This window comes from Cyprinodon tularosa, unplaced genomic scaffold (assembly GCF_016077235.1).
Source record: "Cyprinodon tularosa strain WSP-4 unplaced genomic scaffold, ASM1607723v1 ctg500, whole genome shotgun sequence".
Classification (NCBI taxonomy): domain Eukaryota; kingdom Metazoa; phylum Chordata; class Actinopteri; order Cyprinodontiformes; family Cyprinodontidae; genus Cyprinodon; species Cyprinodon tularosa.
The window spans coordinates 369,709-394,403 of record NW_024039231.1 but is presented as its reverse complement, the minus strand read 5'-3'; the positions used below and the strand labels follow the sequence as shown (position 1 = coordinate 394,403).

The window sequence follows — 24,695 nt, the reverse complement described above, 5'->3', positions numbered from 1 at the left end:
ACCTCTGGGATTATTAGAGTATATATATATATATATAAAGAACTTCCCTCAAGGGATTAATAAAGTGATCCTGATATTGGAAGTACAGTTTAATGTGATAAAAATATGTGAATTGTTCCAACTGGAATGAATGAAATGTTTTTTTTTTATTGATTTTCATAACTTTATGTAAACATCCGCCAAACAAAACCAACCCATCCCAAATCAACAAGGAGCACTGCAGTGTCCACCTATATACATACATATAGCCTACACACACAAAATACAGACAGACATTCCCAGGCAGGTTCAAAGTACTAGAAACTGTCAGACAGCCAATAAATTGGTTACTGAATTTAAAAAAGAGGACAAAGAAGAGGGGGGGAAAATTACAGTGTTTGTAAGAAAGCTTGCAGGGGGGTTCCAGATCCTCCAGAATTTGTCCTGCTTTTGATGAAGTCCATGGGTCCATTTTTCAACTGAGGCAATAGCAGAAATTTGTGACCTGTAGGGACCTGTGACTCACTGTCTCAGTAGTATTTATTTATTGGCCAGAAATAAGAGGATTACAAGCAAATGTTTAGTATCTGCATTAAATAGAGTGTCTGGATCAAGATTAAAAAGACAGAAGGAGGGAGCCAGTGAAAACCGTTCATACAATGATCTCTTGCATCATCAGGTGAGCCTCTTTCCAGAAAAAAATTAATACAATTGCAGGACCAAAATAAATGGATAAATGTGCCCCAATGTATTTTGCATTTATGACAAAGATCTGAAGCATCAGGAAACATCCTCTAGAGACAAACAGGTGCATAATAAGTTCGGTAGAAGAATTTAAAGTTCTACTCATGTATAGAATAATGGTCAGATTCCAAGACTCCTCGTTATGAGGCCTACAAATGCGTCCATCTTTTTGCCCGATTTGAAGGATGGTTCCGATGTATCCTATGTAACCTTGGGTATCCCAGGATTCATTGCGAGAACAAGCAAGCCGGCTGCTCCGTGATCAGAGGAAAAAGGCACTTGGTGACGAACTGTGGTGAATATTGGAAGTTCAGTTTAATATAATCCAAGTCTGTGAATAGTTCCGTCTGAAATGAAAATAGTTGTTTTAATGGTTACTGAGTCAGATATGTGGCGGTAATGTTTTTTTTTTATCTAAAGGTTTTTATCTGTTACTGTGTAAATGGGTTTGGCTGGAATTTAAGGACATATTCTAATATATCTGCAGTGTGGGGACTATAAATCTGATAGGATTTTTATTTTTTTAATTGCTATTTTGCAAAATTTCCATAACAAAGTATTTTTTTGTTGTTGAATATAAGAGATTTTTCCCTATATATTTTTTATATATACGTACACTGTTTAGGTTGACTTATACCTTTCTACCCCTGATACACATGCCCTTTGAAGATGAGCTGAATGTTTGGCACAACACCATCTTTAAGTTGTCCAAATGAAGCTAATACAAACTTATAAAAGCTTTGAGTCAACAACAATCTTGTAATACTATTATGTCATAGCAAAAGTCTGGCATCTTCCTTTTAATAAACCCAGCAAATTCCTGTAACATAATGTAAGATGTGTTGACAAACCAAATCGATTGGAAATCATGTTAAATTCTGCCTCTTCCACTGATGTAAAGTTGCTTGTTAACGTTAGCAGCTAGCTAAACTGTAACGTTAGCTGCTAACTTACTAACGTTAGGTCTCACTTTGCAGCTTCTTGTTATTAGCCAGCTAACGTTAGGCTAATAATGAAAATACAACAACACTCAGATTATTGTTATTAGCCAACTAATAACTACAACCACATCCACAAATATTGTAATTTACACCAAAGATTAATTGTCATACAATCGTTATTGGTGTCAGTAAAACCTATATAATTGACTAATAATCTCAGCCTTGATAACTTGCGCAAGTAGCCGTGATGCACAACTATGCTGCGCGATTAAGTCATTTTTCGACAAGAAAATCTGCAATTTCAACATGTTCAAGCGTAAAGAATAATAGCCACGTTCATAATGTTTGTAAGAAACCAAACTGTTTGTAAATCCGTCAAGAATTCAGTGAGATAAGAGTATTTGTGTTCGTGCTGATCACTCACCTTACATTAGGTACCACAGAGCACAACAGAAAGCCTGCCTGAGGCAAGATGGCCGCCGGTGATGACGTTTGAGACTCCGCCGTAAGACATCTAGCCTTTATTATGGATATCTATGGCTGGACCTGTTTGAATTCACAGCCAAAAGTCTTCCGGTCTCCTTATTTTCAAGGACCTCAAAGGATCCAGTCCAGGTGGACCGCGTCCTTAGAAGACGCAGCCTTCAAGTCGAACGCATCAGAAGGCTGCATTTGTCGGCCGCATATGGAAGAGTTTTTGAATCCGAAAACGCCACGGCGCCGCGCTATGACGCAATCGGCCGACGAATCTTGCCTTCGGAGGACGCAGCCGCCGGATCCGAACGCAGCAATAGTTCCATCTAATTCACTGACAGCGGAAGTGGAGCACCAGAGGCCCTTTCAAAATAAAATAAATCAACCAATAAGATAAACCATGGTTGTATTTGATTCTTTTAGCTATTTTAACGCCAGAATTGATCATCTATTTTTGTTTTAACAGAAGAAGGTTTGTCTCTGCAGCCACACTTTCACGAGGAAACATATTGAAACTAAATAAAAAGAAACCCATATGAAAAGGTATTGGTTTATATTTTTCTTAGACTACAGCAATGTTATAATTATTTAAAATAATAAGAAGCCATTGAGTGTTTATAGTTGTGTGGACAGAGGGGTCAAGCCTTTGCCTGGAAGCCATTAGTTATCTGTTCTCTGCTAACTTGACCCTCCGCCTCCTTCAGCTCCACCGAACAAGACTTCCGGTGGCTTGTCATGGCGGTGGCATGGTGAAGCCAGCAGAAAGGAGAAAATATTCGCCCGCTTTGTCCTTTCTGGCCCATCCAGGTCAGACATTCATGAGGAAATAAGGCCGTCCATCGCCTCTCCAAACGTCGGACTTCCCAGCCGAGCTGTGCGTGTCCCCGCGGCCGGCCATGGCGGCTCACAAACCAGTGGAATGGGTCCAGGCCGTGATTACCAGATTTGATGAGCAGGTAAAGGGGGCTAATCCAGGTGGGCTAATCCGGGGCTTGGTTTGTAGCAGCATCGAGTTTGCGGCTCTTCCTGTGCGCAGATGTTGTTGTTAAATGGGCTGTGAGGAGCGGAAGGAAGCGGCTCTCCTGTCAGCTCCAGAGCAGAGCTGAGTTTAGAGCACCGGAGAGGAGCTACAGGATGCTAACGCCTCCCTCCCTCCGCGGCTCTCCTGTCCCCCGCAGGTCAGCCGTGGAGGGGAGGCTGCCTCACTCCTCTAAACATCTGCAGTTAGACTTTCTGTGGGAGGTGCTGGAGGAGCCGGAGCTCCGTGGAGATGCCTGACTCATGTAGCTCCGTCCCGATAGGAGGCTAGCTTTAGCAGGCCTGATGCACCCGGTCGTAAACAAATGCCCCGCTTCATCTGCTGCTGTGGAGGCTGATCCAACTTCAGCTCCATCAGGCTCACTGCTTCCATTCTATGCAGCTTATTTCTATAGCACCGATTCACAGCATGTCATCTGAGGTCACTTTAAAGTTCACCAGATCATCAGATTGATTCAATGTTTTCTATCTAAGTAAAACCAGCTGATTGCATCGACTCATTGACTCTTCAGCAATCCCTTACACTAAGCGTGCTTGTAGCGACAGTGGAGAGGAAAAACTCCCTTTTAACAGGAAGAAACCTCCAGCAGAACCAGGCTCAGTGTGAGCGGCCATCTGCTGAGGCCCACTGGGGTTCAAGGAGACGGAAGCAGACGTAGAAAAAGAAGCATAGATACAAAAGGCAACCGTCAACCAGCTCCACAGGCGGCCCCGTCCAGGAAACACACAGCCAGGCAGACAAGCTCCGAGCCAGCTCCCATGTCAGAGGATGAAGAGAGCACATCCAGTTAGTCACAGTCAGAGAAACAGGACTACACTGAAAAACAGGCCAAGCTGCAACATCTAGAAACAAAGTTGTTGATGGCAGCAGCACAGCTGATATTTCTCTCCAGGATGGAGTCACAGCCAAACAGGAACAGACCAGATGAAGCTACTATGAGAAAAAGTGGATAGATTCCTGCTGCAGGTCTCCTCTTTTTACTCTTTGTCTCATAATCATTTGTTTGGACATCTTCAGTTGATAAGATTACAGTTCAGCCACATACTTTCCATTTAATCTGAGCATATTTAGCAGATTTTTGACCTGCGAGGTTGGCTGACATGTGCTGGTGACGATTCTGTTATCCAGGTCATAACCATTCCAAAAAAGTAAAAAAAATCAATCCACTGGACTTCGTTTCCAAGTTTGAAGACATTTTGCTTCCCATCCAGGAAGCATTTTTGCTTATAGATGTTGGAGATTGGCCTGTTTTTCACAGTTTTTATTCTCCACTGTCGCTACAAGCATGCTTAGTGTGAGGGATTGCTGAAGAGTCAACGAGTCGATGCAATCAGCTGGTTTTCCTTAGATAGAAAACATTGAATCAATCTGACTGGATGATCTGGTCTAACTGTAAAGTGCCTTGAGATGACATGATGTGAATTGTCGCTATAGAAATAAACTGAATTGAATTGAACTTTTCAATTAAAAATCGTAGAAATAACGTTGAGTTCGAGGCTCTTATAATGAAGCCCCAATAAGTTTTCTAAAGGCTTTGTTGAGCTGCTGGATAAAGCCTGGAAATCGACGCTATTTCTGATGTTTTGAATTGAAAAAGCTTCCTGGATGGGAAGAGAATCGTCTTCAAACTTGGAAACAAAGTCCAGGGGATTGTTTTTTAACTTTTCTAAAATTGGCTGACATGTCTTTGTTTTAATTTACTTCTTAGTGACTCTGTTTTCACAAGCCTTTTCTTCTGGTTTTAAATGCTTAAGATTATGGCTTTTTTACTGAGATTTACCAGCTCAGCTCAGATTACTGCAGCATTGGGTGGTGTCGTTAGCCTAATCTCCAACTAAAACCTTTTTGGTAGTTTAGTTGGTTAATCTCAGTAACACTGTAAGGGATCTGAACAGAATATGAACTATTGATCCGTTTCTTTGATGCTTTTTGCACACAGCAGACCCAGAGTCGCTACAAACCAATGAGATCAGCTCCTCAGGCTCATTTATTAAAAGATGTTTTACAATCTTTGGGCTGATTGGTACCAGCGATGCTGGACTGTTGGCACCTTCAATGTTCAGTCAAGTCTGATTAATATGAATGAATGCATGAATTAGTGATTGAGTGACCTTAGATGATATTTCACACAGATTATTTCACACAGATTGGAATATTTCAGCTCATCATGTTGTGAATTTTTAAACAAATTTCAGGTTTTCCATTCTATGCTGTAAATATCTGTGCTGGGCTCCTCCTGCAGCGCAGCAACCATCAGTGGTTCTGCTCAGCTCTGATAGAAACCCAGGTCGCTTTGATTGCTGAATCAGCTCAGCTTCCTCTTGACTCTTAGCCTGATAAACCAGATTAAATCTGTAATTTAGTTTGGCCAAGATGAATGAAACATCAGAAGATTGTTGATGAGAACAACCCGTTGTTTTTCAAACCATGTCTGTGCCTATTGGCCAACGCTCTGACCAATGAAAGCAACTGACTGTGACGTAGGAAGCGCGACAGAAAGCTGGTAGGAGAGTGTAAACAAACAGCATGTCGGTAAAACGGCGAATACGTCCTTCTTAAAAATGAGTGTAGAGCCTCTTCCTGCTCACGTTTCAACCAAAACCCAAAGTCTATTCCTTCCAAAACTGATTCCAAAGCTGAGTCAAAGAACTGTTCTATAGTTGCTGCCATCTTCCTTGTTGTGTTTTCTCCAGCGTCACGCGACTTTGTTGTCACGCCCTCAAAACACCGCCTGCTTTGCATCCAGAAATTCAAAACACATCTCTGCGTTGTGATTGGCCCACTAGTTTTGGGTCTGAGGCATTGATCGAGGCTAGACCACTGGCAGGCAGAAATGATTTTGGCGTCTGGCGGGGGGGAGGGGCTAGTTTACTAGGCTACTTGACTCTGTAAATTCTGGCCGTTTCTCAATATGTGTACTTGAACGAACATTTAGTGCATAATTTAAAAAAAAATCCATTCTTGAGAGGAGCACAGCAACTTACGTTAGCCCGTCTGCAGCAGCTGGGGCTAATGTTAGCCCATCTATAGCAGCCGGGGCTAACGTTAGCCCATCTATAGCAGCCCTCTCTCTGCATAGCCGTGTGTGAAGTACCGCTCGCTCTGATGGCAATTTTCTTGTTTTATTTGGCAAAATGTTCATTTGATTTGTGTTTATCTGAGTTTGTTGATTATTGTTTTCCCACTAAATGAAAAAAAGTAAGAATTTCTTATTATCTAGAGACTGTTAATAACAGGAGGTGAAATGCAGCTCCAGACTAGGCGAGCGTGTGGTGATGTCATCAGTACGCTTCTGTTCCAACTGACCCATATTTATGCTGCGTGCTCCCGTTCTCCCAGAGTCCACACTTTACTGTGTTCTTCTCAAGAACATACTTGGCGAGAACAAGAGTCTGTACTCAAGTTTTTTAGAATTGAGAAATGGTCTCTGTCTGTGGTTCTGGTCCAATCAGGCCGCCTACCATCGCGGTCACTGGACCAGCTTCTGGTACCTTTGGTTCAGTGTGGGCCGGTACCGAGAGAATGAAACCAGGTGGAGATGCTGAAATGCTCCAGAATGTCCAGGTAGGCGACTGAATTCACAGATGACCTCTGAAAACCCAGTGGACCAGAACCAGCAGATGAAAACGTGCTTCTGTCATAATCTCTGGTTCCGGAGAGGCTAAACACAAAGGATGACGCCAGAAGCTCATGGGCGGGAACCTCTGTGCTCCTTTTCCTGCCACACTTTCTCCCTCCACTCAACTTTCCATGAATGTGCTGAGATGCAGCTTCTATGACCAGCAGAACTTTAGCAGTGAGTTCTGATGGCTGTGCCTCCATGAGGATGTAAGCTCCTCCAGCCTCCTGATTGGTTTTCCTTCTGACCCAGAACTGAGAGACCAAAGACAACCAGGAAACCTTCAGAGTTCATTATCAGTGGAAACCAATAAATGTCCTGAATTCTGAGAGACGGAAAGTTTTTATTCCCTGGAAGCAAAAATAATGTGAAATAACCGTAATAAAGGCTGAAAATGTTCCCTCTCTCTGCTCACCTGAGCTTACAGGTATAGTGGAGGATGTTCTTTTTCATCAAAATAAGTGGTCCTCCTTATTGTCAATCATTCTGGTGATACGTTTACGTAAGGTCGTCCTACGTGCTCGTCCAGATTTTCACTTACTGGTGTTCAGTCTGACATAGAGGAAAAATTTTAAATCTTCTTTTGGAAGGTGAGCTTGTATGAGGGATGACAACAGCAACTTTGAAACAGAGCGTGCACAAGGAGAAAGGAGCTCATGCACGCTCTCGCACGCGTTTAATAGGTGTCCCCTCTCTGGAGCGGGTACAGGGTTGAGCATGTGGATTTTATGTTTTTTTTTTTATTTGCGAAAATTCCTCCACATTTCCTTTAACCATGATGTTGGTGTCCGAAGCAGAGAGGAGCAGAGATGCAGTTTTTTTGTTGTTGTTTTTAGTTAAAATTAAAAGAGCAAAAACAAATGTTGATCTGGGGGCGTACATAGTGCTTAGACTGCGCTCTGATTGGTTGATGTGGGTTTCTGTGAACGGGAGAAAGGTGGTTCTGTTTGTGTTGATTGGTACCAGTGAATATAACACCTAACGGGTCAGAGAAGACGCCAAAATGGGCCTGCAGCTTCGTACTGGTGAGAGCCCGCTTCTAAATGCTCCAGGAGGAAGTTGAAGTCTTTAACTTTGAACTCCTCTTCTTACCTACATGATCATTTAGCTTTGCTTTAGTTGGTTCAGAACCAAACCGCCTGTCCTGAACTGGGATAACCTAGAACCACTAATGAGTTCTAGTTCTAAAGAAAAAGTCTGAAGAGCTTCAGTGTGAAGATCAGGGTTTAAAAACAAAATTTTTTTCTTTATTTTCCATCTGTGAGACGGTTCTGGTTCTGGTTCCACAGAGAGAATTGACCCCAGCCAGGTCAATCCCAGACTCCATCCAACTCGGGGGCTGGATAACATGACCCAGAATCCTAGCTGGTACCAGAACCCCACACATGGTGACGGAGGGAATCTGACAGAACAAAGCGCTGCTTTCAGCCGTTCTGTCAGATGAGCGTACCTGGTATATCCCTTTAGTTTATCCCCTTTTTTTATTTTTTCTTAATGAAAAATGAACTTTAAACTACCTAAACGGGCCTGTATCCCTTCTTTCACATACAAAAAAAAACTAATTACTTTTTGGTGTTTTTTGAAGCGTATGGCGATCTCATCTTAACTTGTTTTTATTGTACATGACTAAAGGGATACTCGTCCATTGAGGTAGTTTAAAGTACATTTTTCGTTCAAAACTAGAGGGATAAACACAAATTGCCTATAGGTATGCTGATCTGACAGAGCACTGGCCCGGTCCGGTCCGACCCAGGCCCGGCTGGTCTCTGGAGCTGTGGTGCTGATCAGGCTTTAAAGCTTTGCTGACTTGTTGTTTCCGGTGGTTCTGGTCTCAGGTTCTGGTCTCAGGTTTCCTCTGTGGTTCAGGACTCAGATCCAAACCCAGAACAGAACCTCTTCCATTTCCCATCCCAGAAGACTGGTCTTCCTCTGGACCCTCTAAGCCAGACAGACTTTTTAAATCCAGGTTCTGATGTATTTGACCAAAAACGTCAATTTGACAGCCAACCAGAACCTTTTGTGAGCGAATGGGCGGTCCGGTGTTGGACCAGCTAATTTATGCTGCGTTTACACCAGACGCAGCTGGCGCGACAGAAGCAGCGAGTTTACATGCAAAGTCAATGGTTGATGCGCGTCAAGGCACAGCAAAAGGTCCTGCAGTGTGTTTTGAGCAGCAGGCGCAGCGCGTCGGGCGCGTTTAAGCATCTGACGCGCCGCAAACGCGCTGCTGCTCGAGATGGAAAAATTGACTTTTTGCTGCTCGACGTGCCGCGTCAACCAATCAGAGAAGCTGATCTGGGAGCTGGCAGCAAGACAGACACATCGCTGATGACACAGAGCGCTGTGATCACTCCTCTGAAACAGTTTATTGACGCATAAATTAACTTAAAATGCAGAAATCTGCCGGCAGAATATGTTCGATTTTATTTTCCTGGTGCCTGCAGTTTGGATTATTTAGATGAAAAACACCTACCAGCTGCCGCAGTGAACCGCGAGGAGGCGACCCGGCCAGAGGCTGCTGTTGAAGGGATTCCTACTGACAGCGCACTGCTGGTATGTGGGGGTCTGAGCGGCTCCCTCAGAAATAATATCGGAAGGCGGGATGGTAATCTGGATGAACTGACTGCAATGATTAAGTTTTCAATTGGAATTTTTCACTTAAAAACATATTAAAACGACTTTATTCCCACTGATCACAGCAAATATAGCTGCAAGGCAAAGAAAGCATAGAGTAGCTCCGTCCAACGCGCGTCAGACACACTTTTGGACCGCGCAGCCAGAGCAGCAAAGCTGCTTCAGCCGCGCGTCAGAACTACAGGTGCTGGTCATAAAATTAGAATATCATGAAAAAGTAGATTGATTTCAGTAATTCCATTTAAAAAGTGAAACTTGTATATTATATTCATACATTACATACAAACTCATATATTTCAGATGTTTATTTTGTTTAATTTTGATGATTACAAATGACAACAAATGAAAATCTCAAATTCATCATATCAGAAAATTAGAATATTGTGAAAAGGTTCAAAATTGATGGCCCCTGGTGCCACACTCTAATCAGCTAATTAACTCAAACCACCTGCAAAAGCCTTTAAATGGTCTTTCAGTCTAGTTCTATAGGCTACACAATCATGGGGAAGACTGCTGACTTGACAGTTGTCCAAAAGATGACCATCGACACCTTGCACAAGGAGGGTAAGACACAAAAGGTCATCGCTAAAGAGGCTGGCTGTTCACAGAGCTCAGTGTCCAAGCACATTAATAGAGAGGCGAAGGGAAGGAAAAGATGTGGTCGAAAAAAGTGTACAAGCAAGAGAGATAACCGCACCCTGGAGAGGATTGTGAAACAAAACCCATTCAAAAATGTGGGGGAGATTCACAAAGAGTGGACTGCAGCTGGAGTGAGTGCTTCAAGAACCACCACACACAGACGTATGAAAGACATGGGTTTCTGCTGTCGCATTCCTTGTGTCAAGCCACTCTTGAAACACAGACAGCGTCAGAAGCGTCTTGCCTGGGCTAAAGAGAAACAGGACTGGACTGCTGGTGAGTGGTCCAAAGTCATGTTCTCTGATGAAAGTAAATTTTGCATTTCCTTTGGAAATCAAGGTCCCAGAGTCTGGAGGAAAAGAAGAGAGGCACTTCATCCACGTTGCTTGAAGTCCAGTGTAAAGTTTCCACAGTCAGTGATGGTTTGGGGTGCCATGTCATCTGCTGGTGTTGGTCCATTGTGTTTTCTGAGGTCCAGGGTCAACGCAGCCACATACCAGGAAGTTTTAGAGCACTTCATGCTTCCTGCAGCTGACCAACTTTTTGGAGATGCAGATTTCATTTTCCAACAGGACTTGGCACCTGCACACAGTGCCAAAGCTACCAGTACCTGGTTGAAGGACCATGGTATCCCTGTTCTTAATTGGCCAGCAAACTCTCCTGACCTTAACCCCATAGAAAATCTATGGGGTATTGTGAAGAAGAAGATGCAATACACCAGACCCAACAATTCAGAAGAGCTAAAAGCCACTATTAGAGCAACCTTGGCTATCATAACACCTGAGCAGTGCCACAGACTGATCGACTCCATGCCACGCCGCATTGCTGCAGTAATACAGGCCAAAGGAGGCCCAACTAAATACTGAGTGCTGTACATGCTCATACTTTTCATGTTCATACTTTTCAGTTGGCCAACATTTCTATAAATCCTTTGTTTTTATTGGTCTTCAGTAATATTCTAATTTTCTGATATGATGAATTTGGGATTTTCATTTGTTGTCATTTGTAATCATCAAAATTAAACAAAATAAACATCTGAAATATATGAGTTTGTATGTAATGTATGAATATAATATACAAGTTTCACTTTTTAAATGGAATTACTGAAATCAATCTACTTTTTCATGATATTCTAATTTTATGACCAGCACCTGTAACTGGTACAAGCAGCAAAAATGAAGCAGCAGACGCGATTTTGCTGCGCCAGCTGCGTTGGTATGAACGTAGCGTTACTGGCCTTGGTTTCTAAGTATTAGCAGGTATTTTGGTCGGTCAGCTGCAGTAAACTTTGTTTCTTCCACTCATATCGATGTTGTTCAGATGCTTCATTCATTTCATATCCATATATTATATACCCTGCAGGGTGAAAAACAACTTCAGATGGAAGTCATGAACATGGTTTCATTTTAAGGATAACTAAGATTGGTTTTTGGGGCCCTAAAGAGACACAGACGTGTGCGATGTCACCTTCTTCATCCAGTTATAATCTACGGTCTCTGTGTGTCGTCACCAGTCTGCTCTGACTCCTCCTCTGGACCCTAAAACTGTCATTTCATCCTCAGTGGTGTTTAGTGGTTCTGCACAGATCAGCCTGTTTCATTCATTCTGGGTCATTAGAATTTGGGACACAATGATCCTCATGTTTTCACTTTAATCCAATAATTACATTTCAATCCTAAAAGTGCATTAGAGTTGAACGTGAAACGATTAACACTTTGTCAACACTTTGCATTTAAATGGGATCCAGTGTTATTAGTGACCGTTATCTTAGATTTAGTCTATTATTAGTCTAAAGGGCTGGTTATCCTCCTGCAGCAGTGAGCTTGATGCAGACATTTTTGATTTATGCTCAATTTTGAACGTGGTCTGTGCTACACGCTGTGGGTCTAGATACGGCCGAGGTGGTGAGGAAGTGGGGGCGAGATTGTCCGACATCGAAGGGACATGAAGGCGAAAAAGAGCGGAGATCCAGGTGGAAAAAGGGTCCCAGCGTTCTCGCGCACCTCGCTCTTCTAGCGGGTCCATCTTCACAGGTTGTTTTCTGCAATTTCGGTAATAAAAACAAAACAAGCCGGCTTCCTGTCAACGGCACTGTCTGCGGTCAGCTACAATTTGGGAGAAGTGCAGCAGAGTGTCTGCGGAGGGGGCGGGGACGTCTTTTTGTTCACTGCGTCACCTACGCAAACGTAGTTTAGAAGTATATATCAGCCTTTAGTCGTATTTTAGTCGTTACGACATGATAGTTTTAGTCAAGTAAAACACAAAAAGGTTTTAGTCTAGTTAGTTTTTTATGTTTCAGTTCATAAAACATTTAACCAGTTAATGGTTATTCTTCCCCAGACTGACAGCTCTAGCCTAGATGCTACAGTTGCTGGGTATAGAATGCTGCAGCGCAGTTCATCATTGCTGTTGGGCAGAAAACTAGTTTCTAGAATTCAAATAAACTTTTTTATGAATTAATGCCCTAGTTTATAAAAAGTATCTCACAAAAGCTGTAAAATAGCAGATCTAGTTCAACACCTCATATTGTCTAACAAAATGTCCAATAAAGGATTGTTTTTAAACATCCAAGGTTTCCCTCCCAAAGCAAACACCTCCTTATCTACTATGAATTATGCATTACACACACATCAATAAAATCTTCATTACTCCAAAAAAAAAGGAAAGAACAAAAACATTCTTCTTTCTACTCTTGAAATTTTGACTTTATTTCTAGGAATGAACCCCTTGGTTACTGCTGCTCAGGGGTCAAAGTAGATTTATATTCATTTAGGTCTGATTTAAAAAAAAAAAAAAAAAAAACACAGAGAACCTACATAATTGTCTTACAATGCCATGGCAATCCATGCCTAGATTTCAATATGTAAACTAATGTGTTGAAATATTCAAATAGATAGTTTTATCTAGGTTAAGGTTTAGTATCAGTTCTTATGAGCTGGAAGAAATAAAATCTTAATATTTAGACAAAATGATTTTTTAATTCTTGGCAGAAGATGATCAGCAACATATAGTTTATTAAGTAGCGAGAGCAGGAGGATCCATGCTGCTGAGAGCAAACCATCATTGTGGAGAACAAAGCGCAGACTTGGCGCTACGCACACACAAAGAAGCATTTTTGCACAAGCGCAGCTGGAAGAGCAGAGTTTATCAGAGTTGAATTTGCGGTCCTGGTTCCTTCTGGGATATTTTCCCCCCTGCCGATGCTGCCATGATCCATCTGTGGTCACCCAGAACGTGCACCGCTGCACGCAACGTGGTCGGCATCACCAAACAAGGCGCAGCAGCTGATACTGCTTAGCTTTTCTAACAGATTACGGCACAATGATGCCTTTTAAACTGCTCACGCACCACCCGCTAATTTTTATGTTATGTTAAGTTACGACGTGTTCTGACTCCTTTTTGTTTCCCTCCAGCTTCCTATGAAGGTCGCGCATCAGAACACACACAGCAAAGTCAGCACAGACCACAACAAGGAATGCTTGATCAACATCTCAAAGTACAAGTTCTCCCTGGTTATCAGCGGCCTCACCAACATCCTTAAAAATGTCAACAACATGGTAAGTAGACCCGGCCGTCTCAGGGCTCCTGTTCGACTTCTGGCAGATGGAGGAACCCGACTGGATAGAAAGCTCAATTTAAACTCAAATGACTGAAGGTCTGGTTATAAATCCAGTTTTATTTATAACAAGATCAAAAGAAGAAGTCAAAAGTTAAGAATAAGTGCTTTTTTAAGCTTTTAATAACTTAAGGGACGAGCAGCTTGAATATTGTTGAGTCTAGGGCTGAAACAATTAATCAAATTAATCGATTATTGGAATAATGTTCAACTAATTTAGTAACAGATTAATCTTTAACTAGAGTTTAAAACATGCCTTTAGCTGACAGTGACCCAGTTATATCAGTAACTATATCAAAATTGTAAAAAAAAAAAAAAACAAAAAAAAACATTTTGCATTTAATATGGGGGAAAAAAGGTTCTGTCAATCTGCTCTAGGGCTGGGCGATATAGAAAAAAAGCTTATCGATAAAAAAAAATGCATATTGATCGATATCGATAATTATTGAAAAGATTTGAAACCATATTTTATGTGCAGCTCTGCCTGGACATTTTATAATATTGCTAAATGATCTAATTTTAATAAAAAACACAAACACAGACTTTGAATTAAATCTTTATTTAACCAACTTTTTTAACCATAACAGAATTGTTTTAAAGAAGAATAACTTAAGAGACCTGAGTTATGTTATTAAATACTGACAAAGAATAAACTAAAGTGACCAGAAAAGTGACCAAAATAAATATAACAAATAAATAAATGCCCCCCCGCCGCCGCCCCCGTTTCCTGCTTTAACCTGAGTTATTACTTTGAAGTTTCTGGCCCCTCAGCATTTTTATTTCAATTGTTAGAACTACGTGGGAAACTGCCCAGAACTGAAAATATACATATATTTTCCGAAGATTCCTCGGAGGAGAGCCGCGTCGGGGCCTACACAGCTCGTACTCCTGCGGCTGTGAGCGGCTGAGATGATAAAAAAAAAGTTGGTTTCGTTATCAGACTGGTTTTCACTGGTTCCCGACACATTTTCCAGATGACTGTGGTTTGTTTTTGGTCCGACTTGCCATGACCGAAATACTGCCAGACTGCCGAACTACAAAAACCCTTCTTTGGAACAATTTCCTCCGCCTCTCCTTGCTGCACATCTTCATGTGCTCTGTGTTGTGGTTTGAGAGGGCGGCGCTTGGTGACGGCGTACCTGGGTCCGCGATTGTGATTGGTTGGGAGGAAGCAGTGACTAGCATAAACCTACATGCTAGGCTACAATGAGAAGGAAGGAAAACTGCGTTTCTTTTTTATCGAACTTTTATCGACCCTCTTTTTTTTTATTGCGCCACACGTCTATCGATCGATATATATCGTTATTGAATTATCGCCCAGCCCTAATCTGCTCTACCAGAGCTCCTCAAGGGGAAAAGATTTATACCCCATTTACAATACCCTTGAAAAAGATAACTTATGGTGTGTAAATGGAAAGCAAACGGAATTGAACCGAGCTAGACACGACCGAACCGAGCTAACTGCAGACCAGTTCCAGAGGTGGGCTCAGCTCGGTTTTTCCCTGGCTCGGTTCTCTGATAACAAGAGTGCATGAGCAGAACGCGTCATCTCCGTCTGGCTGCACATCCCGATTCACACTCAATTCCAGTAGATGGCGGTAATGCCCCTCCGGAAACAGAAGAAGAACAACAGCTTCTTCTTCAACTATAAACAACAATCGAAATCTTCTCCACACATATTAAATAATAACACCGAAGTACAGCAATAATAATCAAGCATACCTTTCTGAATTTGACGGGTGCCGCCATTTTGATTTGCTTGATTCCCTCCTTCGTCTTCTTCTTGTGTTTTATGGCGGTTGACAAACAACTTTTGGTGCATTACCGCCACCAACTGCTTGATTTCCTCCTTTAATACTGGCAGTAATACAGCAGATCGTCACTAGGAGGCGAGGAACCGAGATAGCGTGATGTGTAAACGGTCGTCAGAACCGAGCTCGGCCTGGTTAACTGATGCGAGCTCGGACCGGTCTCGGCATGGATCGGTTTTTCAAGGGTAGTGTAAATGGGGTATTAGTTTCACCTGCTTTAATTTTGTAAAAATTCTTTTTTTTTAAGGAACTGTTGGCTATCAGATTATTAATAAATAATGGTCAGATTAATCGATTTGTTAAATAATCGTTAGTTGCAGCCCTAATTGAAACTGTTTTATATTTGTAAACCACAGTTAGTCATTCATCCTCTTATGTATTTCAATCCATAAGCTATGAAGCTAATTGGCATCATTCAGCCATGACTTACTTCTGCTGATTGTTTTTTTTTGTTTGTTTTATATATAAATGTTTTATTTGGACTAATGAGCCTCATAAGTAACCGAATGCTAATTGTGTGTTAGTCTTTGGTCTGAGTGTGACTGAAACGTCTGAAGTGAAACAGCTGATTTCAGGTTTTATAGAAGCAGCACTGATGGATTGATGTTTGGTTTTCTAACAGCGGATATTCGGAGAAACTTCGGAGAAGAATCTTTACCTTTCTCAGCTCATCATCCTTGACACCCTGGAAAAGTGTCTTGCTGGGGTGAGTGTTGTTTTTCGTTCTCTGAGAAATGTATAAAAACGGCGGCTGGATAATTAATTGCTTTTACAATTAGGTAAAAATTTAACAAGTGTTAATTTCAAAGCGAGTAAGAAACTGACTTTCTCATTCCAGCCCTGTAGGTGGTGCTAATGGGCTTAAAGTGGGCTCTGGTTTAACAGAAGTGAGTTAGTGTTTGGCTGCAGTTAAAATCTGACAGACAATCCACAGTAATAAACTGGCCTTGGTTTTTTTTTTTTCATGTTGGCCCTTTGTTCAAACCAGAAAATCCCTCCTTGATGTAAGTGATTTGTGGAAAGGTGCTAGCGTTGGCTAACATTAGCCTGTGTCTCTATCACTCCTCTGTAGGGTGGCCAGATGTCCGGCTTTAGGGCAGTTTTCATTGCACTGTCCGGCATCCGGCGCCGCATCCAGCCGGACTTGTATTTGTCCTCCTTTATGATGCACTAGGCTTGTAGAGCAGATTTTTATTTTTAATGTTTTTGCTGGGCTGCAGCACAATATCCAATCATCAAAAATGCATCACTATCTGATCTAACAGATGATTGGCTAAGAGTGGCGGCGTGTCAGATAAAGATCTGCTTGTCATTGGTTGCAAAAGTAAACAAGGATCAGAATTACTGATGCTAAGTATTAAAGTTAGTGTCCTGTCAAAACCAGGACGTTGTTTAACCCAGAACGGACTAAATGAATTTATGACCAAAGGTAGTGGAGATTCATTCCATGGTTTCTGCCACTTTGTCGATGCGATGTGGGCGTAAGCAGCCGAGGAAAAGCTGCAACTGAACGGCGTGCGAGTACGGATTAACATAAAAGTAATAAACGTGCAGGAGCAAACTCTTCAATGTTGGCTTTTACATTTAGTTTCGTTTTCCCCTGGATGCTAAAATAGTTTGTGCAGAGCTGCAAGGTTTCGGAAGAAGATTTGTTGATATAAACTTACTTGATATAAAATAACCTAAGTCATCCCAGAAGGAAATTAATTTTTTGTACAACTCATCCGTAGGATGCGGTGTCCGAGGTTACATGCTAAGTTCACATCTCACATGCGTTGGGCAGCAAAAAAATCGTCTGCTGCTTCATTTTTGATGCTTGTGCACATTAAGGTCATTAAGGTCAGGCGTGTCCAGATGCGTCTGATGCTTCTGTGTTCAATGGCAGAGAGCAGCTTTGCTATATTTGCACTGATCAGTGGGTAAAAAGTTGTTTTAACATAATTTTAAATGAGAAAGTCCACCTGAAAACTTCCTCTGTGCAGTCAGTTCATCATAATTACCATCCTGCCTTCAAATATTATTTTTCTGTTGGAGCCACTCGGTTCAAATCAGCTTCTCTGATTGTTTTGTAGCGGGTGTTGAGCTGCCAACTCAACTCCAGCTGTTGCTGCTGCTTGTCAAGCGCTTCATGCGCCTCAGAAGCTCATGAGGCGCTCCTTCAGCTTCTCTGATGCGTCAACATGCGCTGCCCCTGCTGCTCCAGACGCCGCAGGCCCTTTTGATTCACGTCAACCATTGACTTTGCATGTAAACCAGCAGCTTTTGCTGCTTCGATCGCTTTCAGTGTGAACGTAGTATAAGTGTCATGAAGGCGGGACCCTATTGATTCAAATTAAAACCTGGCATTGAGATCATGGAAATTATGTAAAACTCAGAATGTGAGGAAGAAAAACATCTCAGGCCTCTGCTAATCTTTCAGCTTAGGAGGCTCCTGATTTCAACTTTGGCTCCGGATTGATGCTGCTAGTTTGCTCCCCTCCCTCAGTCGATTTAATACATTACTAAGTCATGTTTGGCGCCACAGGATTGCAGCTTAGAGAGAACTGTCCCCTTTGGCTGCGTTCGATCAGGACCAGAACATCCCGCCACACGAACAACTTCTTTCCTCTTTAAAAAGGTCGGAGTTCCCACTGACAAAATGTAAATAAATAAAACCCAAACATCTGAGCACATAATGTTGGTATTTTTTAATTTAATTTCATGTGGTTTACTTTATTAACTGCCATGGTGCGCTTTATGTACAACTTGCATCCTGTGTGGATTTATGTTAAAGGTATAGAGGATCATCTTTTATTTCCGGGTGGTTTATCTAAATAAGTGGTCCTCCTAATTGTGAATCATTCTGGTCATAGCTTAACGTAAGGTCGTCCTAGGCGCCCGTCCTGTTAGCTATCTTTTTCTGCTTATGCGTACTTCAGGTGTATATCTGTGGTGAGCTCTGGTTTCAGACAGTCATTGAAGCTCACCTGTCTCGCCACGGTTCTTTAAAAATGGCAGAGGGTCGCTAGAGAAAAAATGTCTTCCAAGCCTATGAGAAGAAAAGAAAGGTCTCAGAAGAGGCGGATATATCCCAGAATCCTTTGCACCGAGAGCTTTCCTCGCAAAGCATTATGGGATTTGCTGTCACAGCGACCCGCTGTCGTCATAGGCTGTCACTAAACAACAGCGGCGACTAATAACAGAGATGGCTGCGCAGTGGAGGAGGAGTTACGGTGACCATTCAGACAGATTAGGGTAGTTAACTGAGTTCACTATAGAGTCCCCGCTATATATAGTGATTGGTTTATGGCCGACATTGGGGCACAGTAAGCTTGCACAGTAGTAGCCGTTCAAACTTTCCCCACTTTCCTTGATGGGTCCTTGGCTGGTCCCCTACAATTCCTTTTTAAACATCAATCTTTGTATTAAAATATTCTTTCTGTCATGATTTGTGGACATTAAGATCTAAAGAGAAGCGCCATCTCCTGGGCAGACCCTGTAATTCAGGGATAGGGTGAAGTCGGAGTAAAAAAAAAATGAACGCCCAGGAGAAGGCCAGTGTCTGGAAGTTGGAGGAGATTTGGCTGTTGGCTGGGAATCGCAGGGAAGTAGGTATGGGAGAATTATCCTGCCATAATGCAAGAGCACATAATTTCAATTTGAGAAAAGAATTTCATCTTCTTGCACTCAAAACTTATAATGCTCACACTCAAAACATGCGCTCTCTCTCAAATATTTTCTCTTCTCTCTCAAATCTTTGTTTCTTCTCTCAGATTTAATGCTTCTTGCACAGATATTTTCTCCTCTCGCTTGCCTCCTTCTCTTCGCGCACAAACCGCGCTCTGCTCGAGTTTCAGATACGCTCGCAAACCCGTAGGCTCTGCTTGCGGATTTTTTTTACTCTCTCTCAGATTGCAGTTGGATCGTCGCCTAGCAACCTTTCCAGCCAATAGAACGACAGCCTCGGAAAGGGTGCGCTTGTTTAACCCTACTGAGTGTGCCTGTGCTACTACGCCACTTATAAGAGCGTCAGCTGAAACTGCTATTTACAGAAGTTTTGTGGCTCGATTCAGCAAAGTTCAGTACTTATGGATAACCCAAACAATTCTGAATTAAGTAATTTTAAACAATTAGTGGTTTGTTATGTACAAAAGCAAAGAACCGACATATTAAATTATTATATTGAAATACTTTGTTAGTATAATGGCAAATCTTTACGTTTTAACCAGTCAGTGAGTTATGGATGTTTTAAAATGTTGGATGAGTGGACAATTGGTCCGAAAGAGGAGTCCAATCGCAGCTCAAGTAGGACATTAGCAGAGCCTACGGGTTTGCGAGCGTATCTGAGACTCGAGCAGAGCGCGGTTCGTGCGCGAAGAGAAGGAGGCAAGCGAGAGGAGAAAATATCTGTGCAAGAAGCATTAAATCTGAGAGAAGAAACAAAGATTTGAGGGAGAAGAGAAAATATTTAAAGAGAGCGCATGTTTTGAGTGTGAGCATTATAAGTTTTGATTGCAAGAAGATGAAATTCTTTTTTCAAATTGAAATTATGTGCTCTAGCATTATGGCAGGATAATTCTCCCATAAGTAGACTGCCGTTCGGTTGGCGTTTGACTGGGAATGGCCTTTTTGAATAGCTGCTACTGCACAGGTGTCAAACAGGTTCCAGAAAGGGCCATGTGGCTGCAGGTTTTCTTTCCAACCAAGCAGTAGCACACCAGACTCCAGTCATCATGTTCAGATTGGACTCCCTTGATTGATTTGGGTGAGAGCGCATCGTTCAATGCTTGGTTGGAAAGAAAACCTGCAGCCACACGGCCCTTTCTGGAACCGGTTTGACACCCCTGTGCTACTGTATGAGCTATTGGAACAGCAACTTTTAAACAGAGTGTGCACGAGGAAAAATTGGCTCATGCATGCTTCTGTGCGCACATTATTTTTTTTTTTTATTCACAAAAATCCTCAACAATACCTTTATCTGAATGTTTGCTGCTCAGTGTGTTGCACCTCATCACTGAGACAAAATCCTCCTACTAGACAATACATCTCATTCTGATTCTGATCAGTGGTTCATCTAGTTTATTCTAGATCACAGTCCTCATCTTAACACAAAGCTTCAGAGTTAGCTCTGTGTGATGAGGTTTAACTGTATGCCTAAATGCCCAACGGCCCAGACGTGGTTTAGCATCATTCCTCTCCATGGAGTGCTGTCTGGACCGTGAGAATATGTCATGGCTCTTCTTCTCCCCCTGCTTCCTCAGCAATCTAAAGACTGCCTGCGTCTGGATGAGACCATGTTGGTGAAGCAGCTGCTGCCGGAGATCTGCCATTTCATCCACACCTACCGCGAGGGTCACCAGCACGCTGCCGAGCTGCGCTCCTCAGCCTCGGCTGTCCTCTTCTCTTTGAGCTGCAACAACTTCAACGCCGTTTTCAGCCGCATCTCTACCAGGTGAGCCGTTTACGCCGCTGGGCACAAAATCCTGGAATCATGAGAAAACATTTAAGACCTTAATACAACCTTTGTTGATGATTAGAAAGTATTTATCACAATGAAGAAAAACACCCGAGCTTGGATTTCACTTCAAACACTGAAGCAGAGGTTAGCTTTTAGTCAAATGAGCACAAGGAGCTTAATGAGTTTTAGTATTTACACAAAAAGTCTCTTTCTGCATCCTTTTTTTCATAAATTAGAGTAAAATATTCCCACAGCTGATTCTGTTTGGATCATCTGTGCTGTTGTTCCTCTGACATCTATCAAATAATCTGACTGCTCTTTAGAATAAACAGCAGCGCCCTCTTGTGGATTAGCCAGCACTGAAAACGTGTTAAATTTGTTGGTAATTAATCACTAATGATTAATTGATCATGAATCTAAGCCCTTCTTGAAAGTTAACATTAAATTTCATTAACCCTCTCAGTGATCCGGTTTTTAAAGCACAGCCAAACTCATTAAACTGAAATGACTTTTGGGTTCAGAAACCAGTTCTTTCTGGTGTTCTGTCAGACCATCATACCTATAGTCAATACGCATCCGCAACACTTAAGATTTGCCTTTATCCCTTTAATGTTGTTCAAAAAAATTGTTTAAGGTTAGAAAACCATACAATAAAAAAAAAACACCAAGTAAGTACCGTATTTTCGCGACTATAAGGCGCATATAACCGTCTTTTTTTCACCCTCAAAATGTGCGGCGCGCCCTATAGTGCGGTGCGCCCTATGTGTTACTGCGGACGTTGTTGAGACCGCCATGAGAACGTTAAAGGGGGAAGTGTGGGTGTGGATTGTGTATAAAAGAACAGGTATGTGCTTTATGCAGAACTCCTCATCTCCTCATTGAGGAGATGATGAAAGAGTGGCTGAGGGAGGTGAATGGAAGGAGACCAGGTGGTTTTTTACACGCATCACCATCGCTGTTAATCTGTGACTCCATGCGTGCCCATCTCACAGCCGATGTGAAAAAAATGTTAAAGGTATAGAGCAGTGGTTCCCAAAGTGTGGGGCGCGCCCCCTAGGGGGGGCGCGGGAAGCGGTATGGATGAAGAAAAAAAAAAAAAAAACAGCGCTTGCTTGACTGAGCATAAAGGACAGTTGTGACACTGCAACCCAGATTTGAGAAGATCTACAGCAACAAGCAGGCTCACTACAGCCACTGAAAAGATGGGAGGATTAAAGTACAAAGAAAAAACTCTCAGGGAGCTGTTCAATGTTTTCACTCCATTTTGCACAGAGGCTTTTTTAATGTATAGATTATAGCAAAGTTAAATATTGTTACAAATAATAAAAAAAGAAATATGTTTAAAATAACACAGACAACAAAGAATCCTCTTCTAATCTACATTATAGAACTATGAAAAAAATACAGTTACACAAAAGTGTTCCACTGTAAAGATGGGGTAGTTTGTTTTGTTGCAACCTGAAGTGTGAAATAAACTTCAGTGGAGTTTGAAAACAAATATGTGTATAGATTTATTATATCTGGTTGAACGATGTGTGTGCCCAGTTTATTCTGTTTTTTTGGGGGGGGTTGTGGGGGGGGGGGGCGTAGAAATTTTATTGTAATCCAAAGGGGGGCCCAGAAGAAAATCTTTGGGAACCACTGGTATAGAGGATGATCTTTTATTTCCGGGTGGATTATCTAAATAAGTGGTCCTCCTAATTGTGAATCATTCTGGTCATAGGTTAATGTAAGGCCGATGTGAAAAACATGGTGAAACAAATGAACGCTGTGCTCGCTGTTATCCCGGCGGTCTGACAAAGGAACTTCAACCGCTCGACATCGGTGTGAACCGGCCGTTTAAAGTAAGGCTGCGAGCGGCGTGGGAGCGATGGATGACAGACAGAGACCACAGTTTCACGAAAAGTGGAAGGCAGTTACGCCACAGTTTGCGGATGGATTGTAGATGCTTGGGCTAACGTGTCTGCTGGCTCTGTTGTTCCAACCTTAGCAAAAGCTGGCATCATTTCCGAGGAGCCGCCCGACATGGAAAGTGACTCTGACAGCGAAGAAGGGGAAATTGGCATGTCTGATTTAGCGCAGCTGTTTAATTCAGAAACAGAGGATGATGACTTTGATGGGTTTGATTAATACTTTGTAATAAATACATGAATAAAGCACAATCATACTCAGTTTTGCTCCCGCTCTATTTTTAAATACGCAGTAGAGGTATTTCTACATAGTAGAGGACATGTACCTGTATATAAAACCCGCGCCCTATAGTCCGGTGCGCCTTATGTGTGTGTTAAATACAAGGGCGTAGGTTTGAATTCAACTTTGGTAGGGACACTATTCTTCAGTTTCATTGGTCCTTTGCAAAAATATGCAAGCTCTTTTTTTATGCTTAATGTGAGCTTCAGGGCTCATTTTGTTTAAAGAGAACAGCAGCATTTCTTGCTACATTAATACAAATCTTATAAGCACTACATGCACTAGATGCTGTTTATCAATATTTAAAGCATAACTGGCTCTGATGAATGTGGAATTAGGACTTTTTCCACTTTGAAAAGGATTGCATTTAAATTTACCTGCGACTAGGACAGTGTCTGTTTAACCAAATATAGTCTATAATATGTGGATTTATCCTGTGTTTTCTTCTGAAGATAGAGAATTGTACAGAGGTAAACAGAGGTAAAACCCACTCTTATTTTTTTTTATCTAATATGCTCTCTCTGGATCATGCAAAATAATACATTCAAGGGACAGCAAATAAATGCATTGTATTTACATGTGCATTGGAACTATAAGAGGAACTGACACTGAGCATTTAAAGTATTAATATTAGAAGTTGTACATCTGGGCTGTAGTTACTCTGTGTAGCTAATTTCATGTATTTTATCTATGGCTGAAACAATTAATCATATTAACAAATTATTTAAATAATTGTGAACTATGTAATTGATTAATCGTTAACTGGAGTATAGGGCCACTAAAAAGTGCCTTTAGCCGACAGAGCGACCCACTTAGAGCAGGAATTATACCAAGATTGTAAAAAATATGTAAACATTTTGCATTTAAGAAGTAAAAACAAATAGTTTTTGTCTGTCAATATTCTCCATCCAGAACTCTACCAAAGGAAACGTTTAAACGTTTCTGTTTCACCTGGTTTCATTTCATAAAAGATCTTCTTTAAGGAGCCTTTGGCTATATGATTAAAAGATAAACTAAAAGAAATCCTAACGTTGTTAACTTACATTCCTCAAGTTCCACAAATCAAAAAACTCTCTCCTGCTTCTTTACAGAACTCCAATCAGAAGCTTTCGCCTGTTTTAGCGTAGATAATAAGCTTTTTAATTCGGACTAGTTTCGTAGCCCAATATTAATTTATTTTAGTGTCTTTTTTTTTTTCGCGCTCCAAGCACCCCCGCGCGCGCACATACAGACTAGAAAACACGCAATCAGAAAGAGAGAAGGCAGAACTTAAGGCAGAATAATCAGAGAGTTAAACCGCGCAGCACAGTTGATGCGCTGCTATGTGAAAGGGACAGGAAAGAGCAGGCAGCTGCAGCTACCAGGCAGAGAAGCTGCGAGAGGAAAGAAGCGGCTGCTGTATAGTAAATTATAAACATGTGGTTCACATCCAAAACTTTGGTAGGGACATGTCCCTATGGTCCCTATGCAAACCTACGCCCATGGTTAAATACAGTAATGGCACACATAACTGAGACTGCGCCTTTTAGTACGGTGCGCCTTATGGTTGGGAAAATGCGGTAATAACATTTT

The 24,695-nt window shown here is 41.8% G+C and overlaps 1 protein-coding gene across 2 annotated transcripts in view; it reads left to right on the top strand.

Moving 5' to 3' along the window:
* The first annotated feature begins 2,824 nt into the window (after positions 1-2,824).
* Positions 2,825-24,695, top strand: part of nf1a (neurofibromin 1a) — a 149,220-nt gene continuing 127,349 nt past the window's right edge. For both annotated transcript variants that reach the window (XM_038303004.1, XM_038303003.1), the window contains exons 1-4: positions 2,825-3,094; positions 13,483-13,626; positions 16,119-16,202; positions 20,737-20,927. In XM_038303004.1, coding sequence (XP_038158932.1) covers positions 3,035-3,094; positions 13,483-13,626; positions 16,119-16,202; positions 20,737-20,927 — 479 coding nt within the window. In that variant the 5' untranslated portion in view covers positions 2,825-3,034. The remainder of the gene's footprint in view (positions 3,095-13,482; positions 13,627-16,118; positions 16,203-20,736; positions 20,928-24,695) is intronic.